Raw genomic sequence first — 25,365 nt, 5'->3', positions numbered from 1 at the left:
TCTGAAATGTACTTTCTCAATATGGATATATGAAATATCGGATGCACATGCGAGAAATTCAGCGGCAAGTCCAACTTGTATGCTACCTCTCCAATCCTGTCAATAATCTCAAAAGGTCCCATATAACGAGAGGTTAACTTTTCTTTCTTGCCAAACCGCATCACACCATACATAGGGGACACCTTTAGGAAAACAAACTCCCTAATATTGAACTCCAAGTGTTTTCGCTTCGGATCCACATAACTCTTCTGCCTACTAAAAGCTGTCTTCAGTCACTCGTGGATAATAGGAATCTTCTCTGAAATAATTTGAACCAACTCTGGTCCTGCTAACTTCCATTCACCAACTTCTTCCCAACATACAAGAGATCTGCACTTCCTGCCGTACAGTGCCTTGTAAGGATCTCGATGCTCGCATCGTAGCAGTTATTATAAGCGAACTCAATCAATGGCAGGTACCATTCTCACTAACCATCAAAATCTATTACAAACATCTGAAGCATATCTTCCACGGTCTGAATTGTCCTTTCTGACTGTCCGTGAGTCTGGGCGTGAAAAGCTGTGCTGAAGTCCAATATAATACCAAGCTCGTCTTGTGGCTTCTTCCAAAATCTCGAAGTAAATTGGGGTCCCCTATTAGACACTATTGAGACAGGAATGTCGTGAAGACTAATAATTCTCTCTAGATACACCATTGCATACTTAGCCACAGAATAGGTAGTCTTCACGGAAAGGAAGTGTGCTGACTTAGTCAATCAGTCCACAATTACCCAGATAGAGTCATTAACCAGCCAAAGTCTTAGGCAAACCCGACATGAAATCTATAATAATTCTTTTTCATTTCTACTCTAGTATAGGAAGCGGCTGCAACAACACTGACAGCTTCTGGTGCTCCAACTTAACTTGCTGACACGTCAAACAGTTGGAAATAAATTCTGCCATATCCTTTTTTATCCCATTCTACCAATAAATGCCTTCCAAATCATGATACATCTTGGTAGAACCTGGATGGACATTGTAAGCTGTGCAGTGCGCCTCTTCTGAAATCTTCTTTCTGAGATTATCCACGTTAGGAACACGCAGTTTAGTGCCCATCCTGAAAGTACTATCATCATCTATAATAAAATTGTTAGCTTGACCCTACTGCACTTCTTTGCAGATTTTTCTTAACTGTGGGTTCTAACTCTGAGCTAACTTAATTATGTCATCAAGCACAGACCTAACCTTGAAATGCACCAACAATGCTCCCAATTTCATTACCTCCATTTGCAACCTTTAGTTGTACAACTCATACAACTCTTTGGTTGGAGATTTCTTTTCCGCACTAATGTGAGCAAGGCTACCTACCGACTTCCTACTTAAGGCATCTGCCATAACATTTGCTTTACCTGGATGGTAGAGAATAGTACAATCATAATCCTTCAGAAGCTCCAACCATCTTCTCTGCCTCAGATTCAACTCCTTTTGTTGAAAAATATACTTCAAGCTATTGTGATCTATATATATCTCGCATGTCTCCTTGTAGAGATAGTGACTCAAGATCTTAAGGGTAAAAATTACTGTTGTCATCTCCAAGTCATGAGTAGAGTAATTCCATTCATGCCTCTTCAACTGCCTAGATGCATAAGCCATTACCTTACCATGCTACATCAAAATACAATCCAAACCCACTCTAGAAGCGTCACAATACACCGTAAAACCACCAGTTCTGGAGGGTAAGGTCAACACTGGAGCTGAAATCAAACAATCTTTCAGCCTCTGAAAGCTTCTTTCACACGCATCAGTCCATTGGAATCTAATATTCTTTTGAGTCAGCCTAGTCAAAGGCGTTGTTATCCTTAAAAAGTCTTGCACAAATCGGCGATAATAGACTGCCAAACCTAGAAAGCTGTGAATCTTTATCACCGTGGTTAGTCTCTGTCAATCCGTCACCGCCTCCACTTTCTTGGGGTCCACTTGAGTACCCTCTCTAGACACCACGTAACCTAGAAAAGCTACGTTGTTTAACTAAAACTCGTACTTGGAGAACTTAGCATACAACTGATGGTCCCTCAACATCTGAAGTATCATCCTCAACTGCCACACATGCTCATCTTTGCTTCTGGAATATATCAAGATATCATCACACGATGACAAAGTGATCCAGGAATGGCTTAAACACCCAATTCATCAGATCCATAAAGGTTGCAGGAGCATTAGTAAGTCCAAACAACATTACTAAGAACTCATAATGCCCATAACGCGTCTTAAACATCGTCTTCGAAATGTCCTCCTCACAAATTTTCATTTGGTGATACCCTAATCACAATCAATCTTGGAAAAACATGCGACTCCTGGAAGCTGATCGAATAGATTATCGATATGAGAAAGCGGATTTATTACGAATCGTCGTCTTATTTAACTGCTGGTAGTCAATACAGAGGCGTAAGGTACCATCCTTCTTTTTCACGAACAGTATAGGAGCGCCTTAGAAAGACGTATTGGGTCTAATAAAAAACTTATTCAGAAGGTCATGCAATTGCTCCTTTAACTTTGCTGGTGCCATTCGATAGGGTGGTATAGAAATGGGAGTTGTACTCGGTACTACATCGATGGAGAACTCTATTTCTTTGTCATGTGACAATCCTAGTAGCTCTTCCGAAAATACATCGGGAAACTTGTAGACTATAAGAACATCCTTAACTCTACCTTTTTTTTGTCAAGGTATCCCTCACTAAAGCCACATGTCCTTGACACCCACGACGAAGCATCTGCCTAGCCGTAATGGCTGACATGGGATTCGATGATGGAGTATCTACTCTCTTTTGAAATGAAACTTTGAGTCTCTCGAGATTCAAAAAGTCACCTGCTTTTCTCGACAGTCCAACGTGGCATAATGCATAGCCAACTAGTCCATTCCTAAAATTTCATCAAAGTCCATGACGTCCAACAAAATCAAATTAGCAATCAAATCTCGACCCTCAACTGACACCGGACATAACTGAAATACAACATCAGTCTCTGAGGCGTTACTCCATGACGTAATAACCGATATAAGAACCTAAAGTCTAATCAGATGAACGCTCAACCTTAAAGTAAAACTAGGAGATATAAAGGAATGGGTAGCCTTAGTGTCGAACACTCTTACTTGGCCACGACCTGACTGTTGAGAGCTCCAAGCCTAACTCTGAACTCTGCCCCCTGACCTCTCATAGGCCTGCCTCCGAGACCACAGCCCTACTGGCCGATAAACTAAGATCCACATTGAGAATAACCAGGAGCTGCAGAAAAAGTTGGTCGGGCTATACTAGTATATGAGCCTTGAGAGAAAGTTGGGTGATTGAAATAGCGAGGACATGCTTGAGCTATAGGCCTTATCTCGCCACACCTGAAACAGGCTCTGCTAGAAACTAGGCACGGTTCTTAATGTGACCTACCGCACATCTAATAGTGCTGGCTCTAGAACTATAACTGCTATAATAAAAAATTTGCCCACTGCCATTGAAGCCTTGTCTTGGCTTGAATCTTCGGCCATCCTTCTGATTGTGCCTACCTTTTTTTGTGAGTACGGTAGCCTTTCTGCCGGCCTGCTGGTAGGAACCCTTGAGTATCCACCACTGCCGTAAAATGACACTACTGGCTGGCACACTATTCTGACCCTCAGTCTTGGTCTTTTTCTTCTTGCCTTCATCAGCCCCCTAACCAAACCCCCGCAGGGTCATCTCCATCTGCCTAGCCATATTAATCATCTCTATGAAGCTACTCCTTATAGACTGAACCAATGAGACAAACTCTGAACCAAGTCCTGAAATATACTTGTTTTCCTTCTACTCCTCGATCCTCACAGCATAGGGTGCATACCTGCTCAGTTGTACAAACTGTCTAGTGTAGTCTGCCACAGACAGGTCTCCTTTAACCAGCCTCTCGAACCTCTCTCTATACTCATGTCTCACACTAAAAGGAATGAAGTACTCTTCGACCTATCTCTGAATTGTTTCCATGTCATACCATCCAAAAAGGGATGAATGTAATCCCTAAACCACTGAGATACTATCCCCTTTAGAGAAAACCTACCATCTCGATAGTCCTCTTATCTAAACAGCACAAAACCAATGCTCTCTTCTCAACCTTGTCCAAAAAGTCCAAAGGGTCCTTTGATACCCCATCAAACTCCATAGGTCTTAGCTTAGTATACTCAGATATGGGAACCTCGTCCAGATTCCCGATACCGGACCTACTACTGTTGCTCCTCGAATCCTGAGCAACTTGCAACTGTTGAAGAACCAACAATTGCTCTCATACCGGCTACAAATGCTTCAATTGGAACTCCACCAACACTAAGTGCCTCTTGAGCCTCGCCTTGATTTGACTGCGCTGCCACTCGAGGCTGACCTTGCTTCCTGGTATTACGGGCTGGTGCTAGTAGGGCTAACTAGGTAGAAAACTCATTTTAGGCCTCTTGGGCCACTGCTGCTACTCAAGTCCTCAGTATAGCAAAAATTGAAAATAAATAAACAAGATATCAAAATGACAACAGACTCTCTAATATGTAGCGTAGTTACTAGAATCAACAAAACATACAAGGAGAGACTCGACCTTAACTGCGCAGTAGCTAAGCAAGCTAACCTAGGAAAGCTAAACTTAGGCTCTGGTACTCGTAATAGCTACAATATAAGGCAGTGTACCTATCGATGCAGTATAGCACTAATGGCGAGTATCAAGGTCGTATTTCTCGGGAAAGTGAAAGCCCAGAGTTACTCCTTTGTTCTTTGTTATATTAACCTAAAATTAGCGATAAATAATTTCTAAACTAACTAATAGCTACAAGCTAAGTCCTAAGGGAGATGCAAGAGTGATTGATAAACGAAATAATCAAGACAAGAAGAAAAACCCAAAGGGAATCTAAACTAGTTGGCAACCGAACAAAAGATAAAGGATCGGTGAGTCTAATTATGCTACCCGTGGACGAATTCTTAACCGAATTCGGTTTCTCTCTCGAGATAATCGAATTCCTAAACCTAATAACATAAAGTTGGAATCTCTTCCTAACGATTGATTCTTAAATTAGCATTAAGCTTTAATCCGCCTCTATTAAGCTTTGTTAATTCTTAATCCGGCTAGTTAATTATCCTTATCTCTAAGCGATTATTAACCAGTTCTTGCTATTTAAAATTCCAATTGCCAAACAGATTTCTCAATCTCATAAAGCAATCTAAACATCACAATTCACAACGTCTCATGAATAATGCATAATCTTATTAATACTGAAAACAAGAAGAATACAAAACCAACTCAAACAATCCAACAATATAATATCAAGCCAACATAGTAAAGAAATCCCAATGGATTTAATCAATCTAGCTAATCATGTTCATTCTCAAAATATACAAGAATTCAATTACAACAATAAGCAAAGGTAGAGAAAACCCGATTACACTCTTGGATGAGAGTAAACAGCCCCAAATCCTTTTGCTCCAATTGAATCGATTCTTGTTCCTCTTGCTCGATTTGAAAATCAATCAACGAACCTTGCTCAATCTTCGATCCTTCAAGAAAATCTGATTGAAACCTTGATCCAAGTCTCCTTTTCCCTTGGTTTCAGCTCAGAAAACCCTTAGGGAGAAAAATTAGGGTTTTGGGACGTTCTAAGCCTAGCCTCATTTTTTTCTTTTTTCTCTCTTCGTTCTTTTAATTAATACCCCTTGTCGCCTCCAACACGGTCGTGTCTCTGGCCGTGTTAAGGACACTGGCTGGTGTTCCTGGCCGTGTTACTCTCTGTGGCCGTGCTCCATAAGATCTACTTCTTCTTTGATGTGCAACACGGCCGTGTTGGTTCCCGTGTTGGTAACACGTCCTGTGTTTGTGACCGTGTTGGGAACACGGCCAGTGTTGAGACCAACACGGCCATGTTCAGCTTCCTCATGCTCGTACTTAGCTTGTTTCGGCAGATTTGAAGTTCAATTATGCTCCAATTCTTTCCTTTTTCATTCTTTGACTTCTTTTAGACCTAATGCACACAAATATACGCATAGGGTGAGTGTTGGTACCAATTTACATCCAAATATCCATAAAATCGATCTTAAAAACCCCATTTAGATGTGTGTATTTTACGCACATTAGGTACCAACTTTGTCACGACCTGATCTATGGGCTTGTGACCGACGCTCAGGGATAGGTAGGCTTAAGGCCACCGAATCCCGTAGCAAGGCTAACTAATCAATAACTCAGATAAACACATAATCCTAACACAATTAATCAAATTCATCAGCAAGATTACTTGATCAGTCAACTGCATGAGAAATTATATGAGATAAACATTCCATACACATAACAAAAATGTAAAGGGAAAGGGAATCTCCTTGTCTAATTCCTCTAGAAGGATGAAAGATATCAGTCAATTCACCATTCCAAAGCACTCCCATGCTAGAAGAGGTGATGCCTATCATAATTCTCTCCACTAAATCGATCGAAAAACCTGCAAAAAGTAAGGTATCACGAATAAAGCTCCATCTCAATCGATCATATGTCTTTTCAAGGTCTGCCTTTATAAGCATGCAACATTTCTTTGATCTCCAATTCCTCAGAAAGTGACGGTTTCCTGCATAATAATCACATTCTTAGTAATTTGGCACCCAAGCACAAAACTACTTTGGGTTTGTGGCACCAGAAAAGACAAAAGAGGCTTAATACGATTGGCAATGATCTTGGTAATGATCTTATAAGCCACATTACAGAGGCTAATGGGTCTCATTTAAAATAAGGGTTTCATTCAAATTTGGATCAAGATTCCCTAGCTGGAAAAATTCTGTAATCATATGAAAGATTGACTCACTCATAGTAGACCATTGACTTTGATAAAAAAACAGGCTGGAGCAGATCAAGGCTAGGGGCCTTATAAGGACCCATATCAAAACGAGTGAATTTAGTTTTCTCCAAACTAATAAGATCAAGTAACTTAGAGAAACGTTCATCCGAAAGGACAGGAAAACCATTCAGGATATCAACGCTGGCAATCTAGTTCCCTTCATCCGAATATAAACTCTTATAAAAGAAGATTACCATTTGCTTAATTTGCTTAGTATCCCTAATCCAAACTCACAAATCATTTTTAAGTTTTTAATATGATTGCGACGATGTCTCGCAATAGAAGATGCATGAAAATACTTAGTGTTACGATCCCCTATCTGCAACCACTTATGACGAGATTTTTGGTACCAAATTATTTCCTCTTGTAACAGTCTCTTTATACTCATGCGTAAGAACATTGCGAAGTTGCTGAAGCCGAATAGAAACTCTATTCTCCAAAGCTCTCTCAACACCAATAATTTGCTTAAGCTGATTTTTCGTACGAGCAAACACATTACCAAAGATCTCCTTGTTCCACTTCTAGACCTACTACACCTAAACATTAGTGCTATTAGTGAAGTCACCATTATAATGCTAATTATTCTTTACAAACTCCTTAAACCCTTTATGAGTTAGCCAGGCTGCCTAGAAACAGAAAGTTCTTTCGTTCGTTTGGGGCAAGGAAGCTCCCTGTAAGATAATCAGCAAAGGGCAATGGTCAGAATTAATTTTTAGTAGATGTTTAACAATCTTTTGGAAATCTTAATCTCCAGGCTAAAAAACAAACTACACGATCAAGTCTCTCTGACACCACTCCGCTCCCAAGTGTACTTTGGGCCCGTAAAGCTCAAGTCCTCGAGATTACAGTCATTCATACACTCCCTGAAGTCCCTGCATTTGGATAGAGAGGCTGGACGCCCTCCAGCTTTATCATTAATGCTAAGGTATGAATTAAAGTCGCTTGTTAAAATCCAAGGATCAGTCACCGTGTTTCAGATACTCTGAATAGTGTTCCAGAGAATTTTTCTGACGCTAGGCCTAGTGGAATCGTAAATGGCAGTATAGACACCCATATCAGAGTCCAAGCTCTAATGAAAGTGGATATGCTGAGAACCTGAGTCGATAATCTGCACATTCACAACATTATTATTCTATAAAATCCAAATACCACTTGAGAAACCTCTAGCCTCTTCTCTAAAATGATTAGGAAGCCTAACGAGTGAATTAAAAAGTAAGCTTTAGTATCGCTAATTTGAGGCTCCAAAATAATACAAATAGTAAGATTATGCCTCCGCATATAATCATTGAAAGTAACTTTAAACTTTTTTCTGCCAGCTCCTTGGCAATTCCAGGTAAAAATTGACATAAAATAAATAGAAGAGGAAAAGTTAACAAAGCAAAACTTGGACAACATGAAGTATGCTGCGTGAGGGCCAATGAGGAACTACTGCCCTCGCCATGCATGTCCTTACCATTTCTCGTTTTGGCTTTTGATTTGGGACACTATCCACAATAAACAATTTTAATTTTTTATTACCTGTAGTGCCTCTATTTCTCTTCTTCCTAAGATCCGGTGGTTTCTTGGATGAAAAGAGAACTAAAGGCTTGTTAGATGAAGCAAATTCACTCAGAGTCACTGGAGCATTTCCAAACGGATTGGAAAGATTTAATGGGGCCGAGACCATGCCATTTTGAATAATTCTATTATCCATAGGCCCACTAGCAAAATTGATTTGGAGCACAATAGTAACTAAATGAGGCCCATTCAAGTGAGCCACATCCCTTGTAGGAGCCTTATCTGAATCAGTGTCATGAATTGTATTCCCATGCAAACAGTCAAAAGTCTGCTTATGGATAGGTAATCCACATTCTACGATCTTTTTCTTTCCTTTCCTTTGCAGAGAATCAACACTTTCCTTTGATAGAATATTCCTTTGCACACCTTGTTGACCAGTAGACATGTTATGTGATTCCCCTTCTTGCCCAATTAGGGCCTTAAATCTTGAGCCGGATTTTCTAGACGTTGATGGCGATTCTGTAGGACTTTCCTTCTTTTGATTTCTGCGAGGTCTATGTTGGGCATGGATCCAGGGACCATATTGACCCGACCAGTCAGTTGCAAGCGAGACCTCCAATGTCTCTCCATGGCGGTTAGCCATATTTTCCTCCATACTCCTTTTGTTAGGGCACATGACTTGACTATGTCCAACAATTCCACATTCAAAACACACTTGAGGTTCGTATTCAACTTTTTGCATGAATCATTCAAACTGCTCTCTATTTGCTAGTTGAGTATTCATATCAACTGTAATTGTTTTCCTAACAACGTTGCCAATTGTCTCTAAAATTTGCTCATACTAGTACTGCATTGACATCTTTGGAAGTCTGACCCAAGACATCATTGAGGAAACCACTGCATTGGTTGCCCAAAATTTCAGAATCCATTCTTGTACAGTTAAGTAATGGCCAAGAATAGTCCAAGGACCATCCAAAATTATGTGTTCCAAATCCTCCTTAAGGTCTAGTTTAATCAAGAAAAATCCATTGTCAAGATCAATAACTTTGTAATGACCTCGCAGCTTCCAGATAGTCATGATTCCATTGCATAAATTTTATAACCCAAAGGTCTACCCCATAATTTAACTACAATGAAGTTCTCCCAAGGCTGTTTAACCCGGTTGCGAAACTCATTTGATAACATGATACTAGGACCAGAAGGCTCCAAATGGACTATAATATCACCTTCCTTAAATTCAATATAAAAAATTCTATCAAAATACATCTCATCCGGGTTCACTAGAAGGCTTTCTTTATAAGTCTTCAGGGCATTATCCTCCATATCCATATCTTGCTGATGCTCAATGTTTTGATCTGAATCCATACATGAATTCTCCATATTGATATTACTGTGAAACTTGACTTTCATAGTAGGGCGGTCTTCGTTAGACAGGAGAGGAAGGTTTTCCTCAAGAGAATTTTCCATCCCACTTTTACTAGTTTTTTTTTCTTTTTTTTTCTCTTTCTCTATTACTTTCCTCTACTCTTTTTCCTTCCCATTCCCCTGTAATTTCTAAATCCTAATCAATGCTCATTGCACAAACACGTCTTATCAATTATAGTACGAGGTAATTACTATATAAGATTTTTTTTTTTCTTTTATATAACTTATAGACAATACCAATTATATAGTAACATATAATACTAATTATGTAGTGATATATGATACCAACTATATAGTGATATGTGATATTATCTACCGATAACATGATATTATATGTTTTTTTATATTTTTTTATATTGGCGTTATTTATCTCTTAATATTTTAAATTTATATTTTTTTATCTTTCTATATTTTAATTTTATATTAAAAAAATTTATTTTATAATTTTATATTAAATAGTAATTCCACTCTAAATTTCATAAAACAATGTTAACTAGGTGGTTTTATATTATTTCTTATATAAATTACTTCTTAAATTTTGTTTATTATACTAAATATTTTATATTTTTAAAGTCAATATAATTATAAAATTAAAATAATAGAAAAAGGATAAGTTGGTCCTTGAACTTTCTTATTAAAGTTATAATTAATGTACAAAATAAATAATAAGAAAAATGTTTATTTTATTTTAATAATTTAAAGTCAAATTATATAAATTTTTATATTTTACTAAATAAAAATACTTTTAAAATATTTAAACTTTATTAAAATTAAATTATGCTAAGAATTAAAATAAGTAAAAAATATTAATTAATTATTTTTATATAAATGCTAAAGTTAGATATTGTAAAAATACATATTTATTTTGATTGATATAAATAATTTTATACGAGTCTGATAGTTAAATATAACAAATTACATTGTGACAAACGAGAACCGGCAAAATTCGGTATTAACGTGCTAATAAATTCTATAAAAAATAGATGGGTTAATCTAAGGGCTCATGAGTTTCTGTATTTTCATTACCATTTTCTTCAATTCTGTTGATGCTTCTACATATATGAACTGGGTCCATCTTCAATTGTTTTTGGTTATTCAATTCTGTTAGTTGATGCAAGCAAAAAAAAACTCAGCTCCCACAGGCTGAAAACTCTCTTCTTTTTCTTCGCTTGTAATAGCATTTGAATTTGCTTTCCACGTTAAGAGGGAAGCACTCCAGATTGACTTCACCTGGATCACTTCCTGGGTTCATCACAGGATTAATAAGCCCTTCACCACTGGCACTATACTATTGCTAGTGCTATTGCTTGCAGAAATCCTGGTGGAAAAAGAAATGGTCACTCCTCAGGTGTCAGAAAGCATTTCCAGGACATAGATATTCTGATCTGGAAATACTAAGACCAGTAGTAACAATAGTCATTTTGTATATTAGTCCTAACTTCTAGATAAAGGAACCGAAATACCTACCCTGAATTTCCATGTTCCACAATTTCAGCCCCAGTTGTATGTGCTTGAAGTACTTCAGAGACGGGACTGGGTCCCTTCAGATCAATGTTATCACGATTTCCACAGGCATCTTCCTGAACCATGGGCTGAACTTCTGCAAAATAGAATCAAGAACATGTCCGACAGTGAGTACAATAGTGCCAATATTTTGCTTCTCGTCAAATAACTGTAACTGAAGTAATTAAAACTAACCTGTTAATGGACTTGAATCTGCAGAAGGGGTCTTCATTAACAGCTTGTGGCACATTACAGTATCCTGGAAATCCAAGAAACTGTAATCTTTCAGATTCTGTCAGTTTTGAAAATCCAAATGAACCCGTCCATGTGTTTAAAACGCTAGGAACAGCAGCTAAAATCAGTCTCTGGACTCCTAATTTCTTCAGCTTCTGAAAGAAGAAAAACAATTGAAAAGAACATATAGTGATGAGAAAAAATTTCAGCCCATGAGAATATCTTCTTCATTCTCCCTGAGATAAGAGTAGAATCTACAGGTTACCTTTTCAAGCACATTCATTAGTATGCCACACATTCCAAGTCGACGGTACTGAACTCTAGTGCCAACAAGTGGTATTTCTGCCACCTTCTCTCCATAGACCCTTGAACAAGAAAAAAGATTTTCAGATCCCCATATTGTCTAAAGTAGGACATGTATAATAATATCTAATTAACAAAAATATACCTAACTGTAGCCACTGTAATAAATTCATCATCCTTCTGCAGAAGAACTGTATAGAATCCTCGAAAATTCAGACGGTTGAGTTCTGACCTGCAAAAGCCAAAATGACAACTGAAAGGTTCAGTACCCGTTCTCTAGTTCTTATGGAGAAACTGATAAACAAAGTACCTAAATGTATACAAGTATTAGTTAAATATATAGCATAATAGAGAATCAAGACCTGCCAAGCTCAATCATTTGACATTTGAACTTCAAAAGAAGGAAAATTTTAAGCTCTGCATGCCATTATTTTCCAACCAGAAAAGGAATTTAGCCATTCAGATTTTGTTTAATAAGAGTTTCTTACCTTTTTCTGAAAATAACATCTTTAAGAAAATCTCCCTTGGTGCGGGGTTCTTCAACAGGCTGAAAACACTCATGCATCACATGAAGTGCAATACTGAGCTTGCTGTAGTTCTCAATATCAGAAGCATCAGGTTTGTGATCACTGGAGTGGTTGGATTTTAACAGTGTCCAAGTAAGATTGTTTAAACCTACTGGAATTTGTTTTCCTAGAAGCTCATGGAGGCCCAAGAAAATCTGCAAAAACTGCGCAATTATTTGTAGCAAATTGAAGATTGGACAATGTACACTACAACAGGCAATCTATATATCAGATTCTGCATAATAATTTTTCTGTAAGAATTAGCTAGGACACAATACAGCAACCTGCTAATTGATATTGTCCATCAGGCTGCAGGCAGGAGGCAAGAATAACTGCGAATGTTACCAAGCAACCTCAAAGAACAGAATTTTTTATACACATGTCCTACCAGAAGAAAGTATGCTTTCATTCAGTTCATATCAATCACATCAAAAAGAGTCTAAAAATTGAATTGAGTCCTGTCCATCTAACTGAGAAAGATTCAAGATCTCCAGTAAGTGCTTGTTAACACACACCACCCTCCTCTAAGGCTAAAACATAAAGTAGCGTGTATTTATGGTGTCCATCTATCACAGACTGAAAGAGGTCATAGCCTAACTGGAAAGAGCAATGATAATATCTTGATTTCTCGATTCCTTATATAACTTTTAGTATAAAAATACTATATTCCGAATGGATGACTAGGGAGCTTAGTAAGTGTTAATTGCATCTAGCCCCAAATTGTAAATGCGGAAATGAAATAGAACTTAGCTGGGTTTGAGCTAAAGTTCTTATAAACTGAGTTAAATCTGAGCTCAAGTTCTTAAGAAATATGGAAATGATGAAGAGAAATTGAGAGAAAAAATATGTTTTTTTTTTCTTATATTTTCAGCCTTTAACATTTGATTTAAATAGAGAAGGAGATTACAAAAGTTGTAGTTCCCAATGCCACTAACATAGGAACTTGTACAAAATGAAATAAGAAATTAAATACTACATGGGGACTTACAAGCTATGAAAAATTGCTGGAAACCATGTGCTTGTTTCCAAGACAAGCTCACATGTTCCAACACTCCTCCTTGAGGTTGGTCTTGGAAGCTCCTAGCTGATTCTTCAAAAAATCAATTCTTGGTCTTGATAATGGTTTGGTAAAGAGATCAGCAAGCTGCTCTTCTGAAGAGCAATGCTGGAGCTTGATCTCCAAATTCTTCTCAGCTTCTCTAATGGAGTGAAACTTCACATTGATGTGCTTGGTTCGTCCATGTTGAACTGGATTTTCAGCTATAGCAATTGCTGACTTATTGTCACAATAGATTGTAGTTGGTTTGTCTAGCTCAACACACAACCGACAAGAGCTTCCTAAGCCATATAGCTTGATTTGATGCACAATCGACACATACTCGACCGTTGATTGAGCTACAACTTCTTGTTTCTTTGAGTTCCAGCAAATTGCACCTGAGCCTAGCGAGAACACATAGCCTGAGGTGCTCTTCATGTCATCCACACTTCCAGCCCAATCACTATCAGCATAACCTTGTAGCTCAATTTGGTCAAGCCTGTGATACCAAATACCATCCTTCACGGTACCCTTTAAGAACTTGAGAACTCTTTTAGCTACTCCTAGATGCACACTCGTAGGATAGCTCATGAATCTTGAAAGAAGGCTAGCTGGATACATTAGGTCAGGTCTTGTAGCTGAAAGATACAACAAACTGCCAACAATGCTTTTGTACACAGTTGGGCTTTCTAGCTTTTCTCCATCATTCTTCGAAAGCTTTTCATTTTGAGCTATTGGAGCTGCAACTTCTTTACAAGCTTCTAGCTTAAACTTCTTCAAAACATCAAGAGCATACTTTCTTTGAGATATGAAAATTCCTGAGGAGCATTGATGAATTTCCATCCCAAGAAAATAGTTCATTAAGCCCAAATCGGACATCTAAAAAACACTTTCCATTTGCTTCTTGAGTTCTGAAACAGCTTCTTCTTGGCTACCAGTAACAAGAAGGTCATCAACATATAATGAAACCACTATCTTGAGCTCTCCATCTTCTTGCTTCAAATAAAGAGTGGCTTCATTATCACTTCTCTTGAACCCTTGTTGCATCAAGTGAGCATCAATTTTCTGGTACCAAGCTCTTGGAGCTTGCTTCAGCCCGTACAAAGCCTTTCTTAGCTTGTACACCTCATCTTCTCTTCCTCTCATTTGGAAACCTTCTGGTTGCTCTATGTAGAGCTCCTCCTTGAGCTCACCATTCAAGAATGCTGATTTCACATCGAGATGGAAAACTTTCCGAGCCCCCATTTGCAAAAGACAACAGCAACTTGATAGTATCATGTCTAGCTACTAGAGCAAAGGTATCTCCATAGTCACTACCCGCAACTTGAGCATAGCCCTTCACAACTAATCTGGCCTTGAGCTTGTTGATTGAGCCATCAGGATTGTACTTGGTTCTGAACACCCATTTGACTCCTATAGCTTGCTTGTTTTATGGTAGCTCAATGAGCAGCCAAGTGTTGTTCTTTTCTATCATTTGAATTTCAGCTTTCATAGCTTCAATCCATTCTGGATGCTTGGAAGCTTCATCAAAGTTAGCTGGCTCAGCGAAGACAAAATTGCATCTTTCATACACCTCAGCTAACGGTCTTGTTCTGAGCACTTGAGTGTCACTAGTGTTGTGCACATCAAATAGCTCGTCATTGACGTTCTCTTCTTCTTCCACTTCAAAAGTAGGAGCTAATAAGGAAGGAAGCTCATGCTTCTCGACTTCATGTGAATCCCAATTCTAAAAAGAGCTCTCATCAAAGCTCACATCTTTACTGAGCTCAATTCTTTTATTGTTGAGCTCAAAAATTCTGTAGCCTTTGGACTCTGTTGAATAGCCCACAAATATACCCTTTATAGCTCTCTGATCTAGCTTCGTTCTTTTGACTGAAGGAATGTGAAAATAGCATATTGAGCCAAAAATTCTGAGATGCTCAACTGAAGGCTTGACACCATTCCAAGCTTCATGTGGGGTCTTGCCTTCCACTGCCTTCGTTGCAATTTTATTCAATAAATATACTGAAGTAGCTACAGCTTCAGCCCAAAAAGTCTTTGGTAGCTTCTTCTCAAACAGCATGCTTCTAGCCATGTTCATCACAGTTCTATTCTTTCTTTCTGAGACTCCATTTTGTTGTGGAGAATATGAAACCGTGAACTGGTGTAGGATGCCTTCTTCTTGGCAAAAGGAGCTGAATTCTTGTGAAGTGTACTCTCCACCATTGTCAGTTCTCAACACCTTAAGCTTGCAGCTACTTTGAGTTTCCACTAGCTTCTTGAAATTTTTAAAAATTGAAAAAACTGAGGACTTGGTTTTGAGGAAGTGCACCCAAGTCATCCTTGAAAAATCGTCAATAAAGAGCATAAAGTACCTGTTTTCACTCAAAGAAGGTGTTGCCATAGGACCACAAATATCTGAATGCACAATTTCTAGCTTTTCAGTAGCTCTAGTGACTCCGCCTTTTGGAAAAGGAGTTCTTTGTGACTTTCCGAGCTTACAGCCCTCACACTCTACTTCTGGAGCTACAATTTCAGGCAGACTCAAAACTAGCTCTAAATTATGCATCTCTTTTAAAGTTTTAAAATTGTAGTGGCCTAGCCTCTTATGCCATTTCAAGCTATCATCCTCTTTTACACTAAATGCACATGTCTGAATAACATCTAGCTTCAAATAAAAGCTATTACCAATCATCTTGACTTTAGCTATCTCAACACCACAGGTATCTAAAATATAGCAGCATGCATTTTTGAAATAGACACCATAACCTTTTCTAATCATTTAAGGCACACTAAGCAAATTTTGATTGAGCTCAGGTATGTAAAGAACATCTGAGATAACTTTGGTACCTTTCTTAGTGTTGATAGAAATTGAGCCTCTTCCTCTAGCTTGAACCGTTGAGCCATCTCCGAGCTTCACTCTGGTTGTTATTGACTCGTCAAGGCTAGTAAAACTTGTAGCATCTGGTGTCATGTGGCTAGTACATCCACTGTCTATGAGCCAAGTGTAATTCTGAGCTGTTTTGTTAGCTTGAGAAGCCATGAATAAATGCTCACTTGGATGTGATTTCTCCTTCTCAGCTGCAAGGACCTGCTCTTGAGCTTGCGTCTGAGCTTGTTGAGCTTTCTTAGCTCTGCAAAACTTCTCGGTGTGGCCAATCTTGTTGCAAAAGTTGCATTTGTACTTTGGTTTTTCACCATCTTTGTACCAACAATCTTTTTCAGCATGGTTTATTTTCTTGCAAATGGAGCAAGGAGGAAGCTTGCCTTGTTTTGAGCTTGAATTTTCTGAAGCTCGATTTTTGTAGCTAGTACCTCTTCTATTTCTGCTGTTTGGCTTCTTTCCTTTATGAGAAACAAAGAAAGCACCTTCAGATGTCTCTTCATCTCTCATTGAGCTTCTTTGTTCTTGAGCTACTAATTTGCTAGTGAGCTCAGCTACTGTTAGCCTCTGCAAATCACATGACTCTTCAATAGCTGAAATTTTAGCTTCAAATTTTCTTGGTACGCTGACCATAATCTTCTCCACCACTCTCTGATCAGGTAGAGCTTCACCATACAGCCTAATTTGGTTTACAAGATCCATCATTCTTGATGAATAATCTTTCACTAGCTCGTCATCCTTCATCTTGAGCAGCTCAAATTCTATCTTGAGCGTCAAGAGCTTCACAGCTTTCACTCGGTCTGTGCCTTCAAAGCTCTCTTTGAGGTAATCCCAAACAGCTTTGGGTGTTTCCAGGTCTATGATGCTGGTGAAAACATGATCTGCCAAACTTGAGTGGATGCAAGTCAAGGCTTTATCTTTCTTGAGGAGCTGTTCTTCATGGTCTCTGAGCTGAGCTATTGTTGGATTTGGCCTGAGAGCGGGAGGATCTTCATCTGTCTCAACCACTTTCCATAGACCTTGAGATTTGAGGTAAGTTTTCATCTTCACCGACCACAAATGATAAAGTGATCCGTTGAAGGTAGGAGCTGATGAGCTACTTGAAGCCATTTTTCTGGTTTTGTTCTTATTCTTGTTCTTCTTTTTCTTTTTCAAAAAATCTCACAAATCTTTCAAACACTCGGTATTTCTCTCCCTCACGTGTTTGACTCTCTAGATTTTCTGTTTTTAGCCTCACAGCCCGTAGGACAGGAGCTCTGATACCACTGTAAATGCGGAAATGAAATAGAACTTAGCTGTGTTTGAGCTAAAGTTCTTATAAACTGAGCTAAATCTGAGCTCAAGTTCTTAAGAAATATGGAAATGATGAAGAGAAATTGAGAGGAAAAATATGTTTTTTTTTCTTATATTTTCAGCCTTTAACATTTGATTTAAATAGAGAAGGAGATAACAAAAGTTGTAGTTCCCAATGCCACTAATATAGGAACTTGTACAAAGTCAAATAAGAAATTAAATACTACATGGGGACTTACAAGCTATGGAAAACTGCTGGAAACCATGTGCTTGTTTCCAAGACAAGCTCACATGTTCCAACACAAATTACCTAGCCTGACTGCATTAACAAAGAAGCAGAAGCAGTATAACCTTATATTTCAGATTTTCGTATCATTAATTAACTTGGTTCAAAGGGCAGGAGGATTCATCTTTTGTGAGTAGTGTAGCATCAATACCAGGCAATATATTTCTCTAAATCAATTGAAAACGACTCATTTTTACCTTCAAATGTTAAACACAGAATTAGATTGGAAATTTCTAGTTGCAACATGACAATCCTGTAATGTTATATTTGGATGAGCAAATGGATAAGAAAATGCTCCTGATTTCTCTTCTGTAAGCAAAAATTGAAAACCAAAATTCCATGCACAATGAGACTTAGATAAACCAAGGAAATGTGGATATTAGTACCTCTTCACATTTTTTGCTGCAAAACCAATTTTCTCCGGAGTACTCCAACCTATCTTCTCTTCTAGTCCTTAGGCATCCAACATGATCTACACCAAATAGACAAAAGGCACATAAGAGTCAGCCCGGACATTGTCTGAAAGTATATGAATTTGCTGATCATAATTTATAAACTCAAACTAGAGAGATAAATTTGACTAATATTTGTGTTCGCATTGAGTACAGTTAAAACAGCAACGATGATCATTGCTGTTTCTGTTACTGTTTAAAGAGCTAAACCTTGGTGCCAAGTCTTCAGCCGAAATTCTTGCTTGTTTACTTAGTCATGTATATGTTAGTTGTTCCTATTTCATTGCCAAAGAATCCTTCATGTATTCCTTTTAATTTCTGTCAAGTAGTTTGTATCTTCTTATATAAATACAGGAATGAAATATTAGTAAAATATGGAGCTGCATTATTCAATTACTTCTATTGTTCTATCTTTATTTTTTAGCTATTACTTCTACTATTCTATCTTTTTTTTAGCTTGGTATCAGAACCTTTACCTAAGCAAATTTCTCCAATCAAACACCAATGATGACCACTCCTCCAGGAACTCCAAGCTCAAGTGAACCGCATATTTTATCCAGTTTACAAAACAGAAGTTTACCCACTCAATACAATGCAATCAAACTTGATCGCACAAATTATCTTCTATGGGAAACCATGATTATGCCAATCATCAGAGGCCACAGATTAGATGGCTATGTTCTTGGTACCAAGTTCTGTCCTCCAGAATTCATGCCAAGAACCACACCAGGAAGTACAGTTAAATACCAAATCCTAAGTATCAAGAATGAATTTCAAATGATCAATTACTTTTTTGGGATGGCTGCAGTACCATGAGTTCAGACATAGCCTCTCAACTAATGCAGAAATCAACATCGAAAGAGCTTTGGGATACAGCAAAAGAATTTTCAGGTGCACATACAAGAGCAAGAGTTATCTACTATAAAGCTGAATTACAAAAAACAAGAAAAGGAGGAATGAAGATGGAGGAATATCTGACAACCATGAAAGCCATTGCTGACAACCTTGCCCTGGCAGGTAATCCAATACCTTTATCTGAACTAATTGTTCAAATTTTGAGTGGTCTTAACACATAATGCACTCTAATTGTCACTCTTCTTACTGACAAAGAGTCAGTATCCTGGATTGAATTGCAGACGACTCTGTTGACATATGAAAGTAGATTAGAGTAGCTCAATACCTATCAAACATAGGGTACTAATTTGAATCATGCCACTGCTAACTTTACAAAACCACATTAGCAACAGGCCATTTAATTCCAACAACAGCAGAGGGCAAAATCGATCAAACTATAGCAACAAAGGTGCTAGAGGCAAATTTCGCAAAAGAGGAGGCAGAAGCAATGGAAACAAACTCATGTGCCAACTTTGTGATAAAGGAAGCCATACTGCCTCTATTTGCTGGAACAGATTTGATCATAATTTTATGGGAAGCTCATCAAATCAAAATCCAAATGCCCTCATGGTAACTCCTGAGACGATTGAAGATCCCTCATGGTATGCCGATACTAGAGCCAGTCATCATGTGACTAATAATCCTCAGATCCTGCAACACAAGCAAGACTATAATGGTAAGAATTCTCTTATTATTGCCAACGGAAGCAAGCTTGGTATCAGTCACATAGGTAACATAAAATTTTCAACGAAATGGAAAGATTTATCTTTTAATCATGTGTTATGTGTTCCTAAAATTACAAAGAATCTGCTAAGTGTATCTCAATTAGTGACTGATAACAAAGTGAATACTGTATTTAACTCTTCTAGTTGTTTTGTGAAGGACAAGCAGACAGGACTGGTGATGCTCAAAGGGAAGCTTGAAGATGGCCTATACAAGTTTGAAGCTGCGCCCTCCTCAAAGAAGTCTAGTTATTCAAAATTAAATTCCAGAGTCGTTTCCTTTTCGTCTAATTTATCAAAATCAGAGTTACGTTTGAATTCATTGAGTCTTCCAAATGTGAATGCGTGGCATAGGAGGTTAAGCCATCCATCTAAAAGAGTCTTGTTTCAAGTTTTAAAAGAGTGTAATTTTGATTCTGCAATTAATAACATTAATTTATGTGATGCCTGTCAGTTTGGAAAATCACATGCCTTACCTTTTAAAACTTTTCTTTCTCAACCAAAAAATGTTCTTGATTTAATCCACACTGACCTTTGGGGACCTGCACTATTACTTTCGTCATCTGGATATCAGTTTTACATTCATTTTATTGATGACTTCAGTAGATTTACTTGGATTTATTCTCTTAAAATGAAAAGTGATATTGTTCAAGCTTTTAACCATTTCAAAAATCTTATTAAAAATCAGTTTGGAACTAAGATAAACAACTTTATTCATATTGTGGAACATAATACTTACCTTTCTCACAAATAGCTCAAAAATCAGGAATTATTTTCAAACACTCTTGTCTGTACACCTCAGTTCAAAATGGTAGAGCAGAAAGAAAATATCGCCACATCGTTGAAATGGGTTTAACTCTCTTGGCTCAAGCTAAAATGCCATTAAAATACTGGTGGTAAGCTTGTGAAAGTGTTGTTTATCTAATCAATAGATTACCAACTTCTCTTCTTCATAATATTTCACTAATGCAAAAATTGTTTGACAAAATTCCAGATTAGTCATTTTTAAAAGTTTTTGGATGTAGCTGTTTTTCATGCCTTCGACCATATCAAATTCATAAATTTCAATTTCATTCCACTAAATATATGTTTTTAGGATACAGTGAATTTTTCAAAGGATACAAATGTCTTAGTTCTACAGGAAAAATCTATATTTCAAGGCATGTGGTGTTTAATAAAAAAGAATTTCCTTTTGCTAATGGTTTTCTCAAAACCAAAACTATTTTGACTCCAAATCTCATTTCTTCACCTTTTTCATGGCACATGATATCAAATAATTTAAGTAACAGTGCAGCTTCTCCTCGTATAGATCATCAACAAGCTTCTCTAGTAGCTTCACCAAATCCTGAAAGTTCTACTTCACATTCACCAAGAGATTCAAGTCAAGTTGAAGCTGCATCAGATTCTGGCATTACTGAACCAGATCAATCCACAAGTGTCATTGGAAATGAAAGGCTGGAAGAGAGTGGAGAAATTCAGTTGAATGATCATCCTATGGTCACAAGGGGAAAGAGTGGTATCTTCAAGCCAAAAGTGCCATTTACTGATGTCGTCAAAGTTGTTGAAGTTGCTGATAACCTAGACGCAACGGAGCCTCTATCTATTTCAGCAACTTTAAAAAATGATAACTGGAAAAAGGCAATGCGAGCTGAGTATCAAGCTCTAGTTCAGAATAAAATATGGCACTTAGTCCCTCCGTCTTCAAGGTATTTTTTAGTTGGAAGCAATTGGGTTTTCAAGCTCAAATATAGTCCAAATGGAAGCATTGATCGGTACAAAGCGAGATTGGTTGCCAAGGGATTTCACCAAACTCCTGGAGTTTATTTCTTTGAGACATTCAGTCCTGTCATCAAGCCCACTACAATAAGGATTGTATTGACTCTTGTTGTCTTAAAAGGATGGGAGGTTCGACAACTGGATATTAATAATGCATTTCTGAATGGATTGCTGGCTGAAGATGTGTATATGGTGCAATCAGAGGGGTTCGTTGATCCTGAAAAACCAGATTTTATGTGCAAACTTGACAAGGCCATATATGGACTCAAACAAGCTCCTCATGCTTGGTTTGACAGGTTGAAGAACACGTTAGTTGATTGAGGGTTCAGTCATTTCAAGTGTGATACATCTCTCTTCTATTTCAAGTCTCACAACAAAGTTTTATTTATACTTGTTTATGTTGACGATATTTGATCACAGACAATGACAAAGAACTTGTACAAGTTTTCATTCACAAGTTAACTAAGATTTTTACTCTAAAAGACATGGGGTCTTTACATCATTTTCTCTGCATTGAAGTTCGTAGAGATGAGATTGGCATGTTTCTTACGCAATCCAGATATATTAAAGATTTGCTACAAAAAGCTGAAATGGGAAATGCTAAGGTTTTTTCAACGCCTCTTGCGACAGGGAAAAATCTATCTAAAGAAGAAGGAGAAGTCATGAGGAATCCAACTTCTTATAGACAGATAATAGGAGCTCTTCAGTATCTCACACACACTCGGCCAGATATAGCATATACTGTCAATAAGTTGAGTCAGTTTCTTCGACAACCAACTTTGGTTCATTGGCAAGCAGTCAAAAGGGTTCTTTGTTACTTGAGTGGAACTGTTTCAGTTGGGTTGTATATCAAATACAATGACAGGCTTTGTTTAAGTGGATTTTCTAATGCTGATTGGGCGAGTTGCCTAGATGATCGTCAATCAGTTGCAGGATATTGTGTTTACTTTAGTGACATTTTGATTTCTTGGTCTTCTAAGAAACAACATGTTGTAGCAAGATCGAGCACTAAGTCTGAGTACGGGGCTTTAGCAAATCTTGCTGCAGAGATGTCGTGGATTACTTCACTTCTCAAAGAATTTTCATTCTCTCTACCTTCCAGACCCATAGTGTGGGTTGATAACTTAAGTGCAGCTGCTCTCGCTTCCAACCCTGTGCACCATGCTCGAACGAAGTATATGAAATAGATGTTCACTTTGTTAGAGATATGGTTTTAAGGAAAGATCTGGAAATTTGATATGTTCCATCACATGATCAAATAATATATTGTCTTACAAAGGCACTAACAAATTCTCAGTTTCAGTTCTTGCATGACAAACTCGGTGTGGTTGAATCACCCTTTCGTTTGAGGGGGAGAGTTAAAACAGCAACATGATTGTTGTTGTTTCTATTACTATTTGAAGTGCTCAACCTTGCTGCCAAGTCGTCAGCCGAAATTCTTGCTTGTTTACTTAGTCATATATACATTAGTTGTTCCTATTTCATTGCCTAAGAATCCTTCATGTAATCCTTCATGTATTCCTTTAATTTCTGTCAAGTAGCTTGTATCTTCCTGTTTAAATTCAGGAATGAAATATCAGTAAAATATGGAACTGCATTATTCAATTACTTCTGCTGTTATATCGTTATTTTTTAGCTATTACTTCTCCTGTTCTATCTTTCTTTTAGCTAGTACAACTCAGAACATCATCATCATCATCCATGGAATGTTGAGTGTCTCTTTTTAGATTGTTTTGGCTGCAGATCCTACAACAGCATGATGAGCAGAACCAATCTCCATCAGGAACACTTTATGCAAATCAAAGGGAAAAAGAAAAACGAATTATAATCCAAGGTAAAGAAAATTAGTAAAACATAGAATCTTTTTTTCTTTTTTCAAGTATGAAAACAAGAGTAAATAAATGACTTACCATCAAACCTAAGCAGCCCCTGTGGAAAGAGGATGGACACTGATCACATAAAATTAGTTCACCACCCTAGTGACAAACGGAACATATGTCATCATTCTCCCCTTGATATCTGTTACCCTTCAATCTTTCAGGTGTCCCTGCTGCAAAACCCTTCATCTGATTATATAGTATTTGTATTTGGCAATCTAGCAGAGACCTTCCATCTTCCAGAAAGATTTTAGCAGCTGATCTGCTACATTTTCCACTGACATGAAATTCAAACCCAGAAAGAGTATACACCTTCCCGCAACAATTACACTTGATTCCACCGCGATGTATACACCCTTGTGCCACTGGGGGGCTGCCCTTTTTACTACAGTTATATACTTTCTCCCTTGGAAACACCGCATTATTGTCTATCAACCAAGTCAGGATCGTCAGGGCTGAAGGATTAGCAACCACAACCTGCTGCACTCTATTGTTAAAACTTCTACTTCTCCTTCTGTTTCCCATATTTGACTGGAACTCTTCAGAAACTGATCTGGGTTTTTGTTCCACAAAGCAAGAAGGCTTTCTACTCATCTTTGGAATCCAAGAATCCTGAGCAGAGAAACTTTTAAGCATTAGTGACTCCATTTTACTTAAATCTGATCGTTCCTCAACTATCCTTCTCGAAGTTTTTTTCAGAGTTTTCTTTTCTTGATATGCACTTCCATTAATAGAATATCTACAGGCAACCCGAAGTGAATTATGTTGTTTCCCCTTCGGTGATATGTATCGCAATTCACGCCTGCCACAGTGGATTACGTACCGAAAACTCCATCCCCAAGCTGCAAGATGTTTCTTTGCTCTCAGAGTCATTTGACTAACAAAACCTTTTCTATTCTTGATCTTGACTCTGTCCTCAAATAATCCAAATCTATACCATTCGACAATTGCTTCAGGGCATTATTCAGGTTCAATGAAAACCACATCATCATTATTAGCAGGAAAAGGAACCAAAGAATCCTGAACCTCTAGCGAATTATTATCAGGACAAGTACTAAAGAAACTTGTATCTACTTGAGGTTGATCATACTGTTGCATTGAGGGAAGAAGCATATCAACGGGTTGAATCAAGACAGAACATACATCACGAAGAGAATAGTACTGCTTCCCATCATTAGGTGAAATGTAGCGTAGTCTAATATTAGGGTCTTTCACGTACTCAATTTTCCAATTCAGGTGCGAGAGATGTTTCCTGACAGCAAGAAGGACAGAATCTCGATGCCCTTTTTTACTACTGGCATATTTAAGAACAGCATCTGGGCGATATTCAGGCCCTGGACTATGTCTTTGCCGACAGGTAACCAACGATTGGGTCTTCTAGGGATTGTTGAACTAGTAGAAATCAGTAGTTCCTCTTGTGGTTTGCAGAAGTAGTAGCAGCAGCAGAAATTTTATATTGAATAGAGGGAGAATTGCTTATTCATTCTGTTCTTGACAAATTAGTTTCCGATTAGGATTTAAACAATGTCCTATTCAGTATGGGTTTAGAACGGGCTTGCTACCTTGAGAAGATTTTAATTAAAATCAAACTCTTTAAATTTAAATTTTATAATATACGTGAGATAGAATGAAAAGAGAAATAAAAAATGTGAAATAATATAATATAAATATAAGATTCTTGTATTAGATTCTTGCATTAATTTTTCCAAATAGAATGTAGATTTAACAAGTAAAACAAATATAGGTTTTATTTGGGATCAGAATTGATTCTTTTATTTTCTCAGAAAATAAATAA

General features: G+C 37.6%; 2 protein-coding genes across 2 annotated transcripts; one reads left to right on the top strand and one right to left on the bottom strand.

The window, feature by feature from the left end:
• Window positions 1-466: 466 nt before the first annotated feature.
• Window positions 467-1,631, bottom strand: LOC125369585. The gene is made up of 3 exons (XM_048372365.1): window positions 1,294-1,631; window positions 974-1,095; window positions 467-741 (listed from the first exon to the last, which is right to left on the bottom strand). The coding sequence occupies exons 1-3, from the start codon at window positions 1,629-1,631 to the stop codon at window positions 467-469; spliced, it is 735 nt and encodes a 244-aa protein (XP_048228322.1).
• Window positions 1,632-8,645: 7,014 nt separating this feature from the next.
• LOC125369466 lies at window positions 8,646-12,302 on the top strand. The gene is made up of 3 exons (XM_048372028.1): window positions 8,646-9,060; window positions 11,261-11,396; window positions 11,488-12,302. The coding sequence occupies exons 1-3, from the start codon at window positions 8,897-8,899 to the stop codon at window positions 11,659-11,661; spliced, it is 474 nt and encodes a 157-aa protein (XP_048227985.1). The 5' UTR covers window positions 8,646-8,896; the 3' UTR covers window positions 11,662-12,302.
• Window positions 12,303-25,365: the final 13,063 nt, after the last annotated feature.

Source organism: Ricinus communis, chromosome 3, assembly GCF_019578655.1.
Source record: "Ricinus communis isolate WT05 ecotype wild-type chromosome 3, ASM1957865v1, whole genome shotgun sequence".
NCBI classification, from domain to species: Eukaryota; Viridiplantae; Streptophyta; class Magnoliopsida; order Malpighiales; family Euphorbiaceae; genus Ricinus; species Ricinus communis.
This window is presented reverse-complemented; position numbering and strand designations above follow the sequence as displayed.

What these genes read in the sequence shown, in the direction of transcription:
- LOC125369585 (XM_048372365.1), bottom strand. Translation starts at nt 1,631, where the DNA reads ATGGCTTATGCATCTAGGCAGTTGAAGAGGCATGAATGGAATTACTCT. An exon ending in AAATCTCCAACCAAAGAGTT is followed by an intron (nt 1,096 to 1,293) that starts GTATGAGTTGTA and finishes TAGTACTTTCAG; the next exon opens with GATGGGCACTAAACTGCGTG. An exon ending in GATGTATCATGATTTGGAAG is followed by an intron (nt 742 to 973) that starts GCATTTATTGGT and finishes TGACTAAGTCAG; the next exon opens with CACACTTCCTTTCCGTGAAG.
- LOC125369466 (XM_048372028.1), top strand. Translation starts at nt 8,897, where the DNA reads ATGTTGGGCATGGATCCAGGGACCATATTGACCCGACCAGTCAGTTGC. An exon ending in ACATTCAAAACACACTTGAG is followed by an intron (nt 9,061 to 11,260) that starts GTTCGTATTCAA and finishes CCACAATTTCAG; the next exon opens with CCCCAGTTGTATGTGCTTGA. An exon ending in AATCAAGAACATGTCCGACA is followed by an intron (nt 11,397 to 11,487) that starts GTGAGTACAATA and finishes TTGAATCTGCAG; the next exon opens with AAGGGGTCTTCATTAACAGC.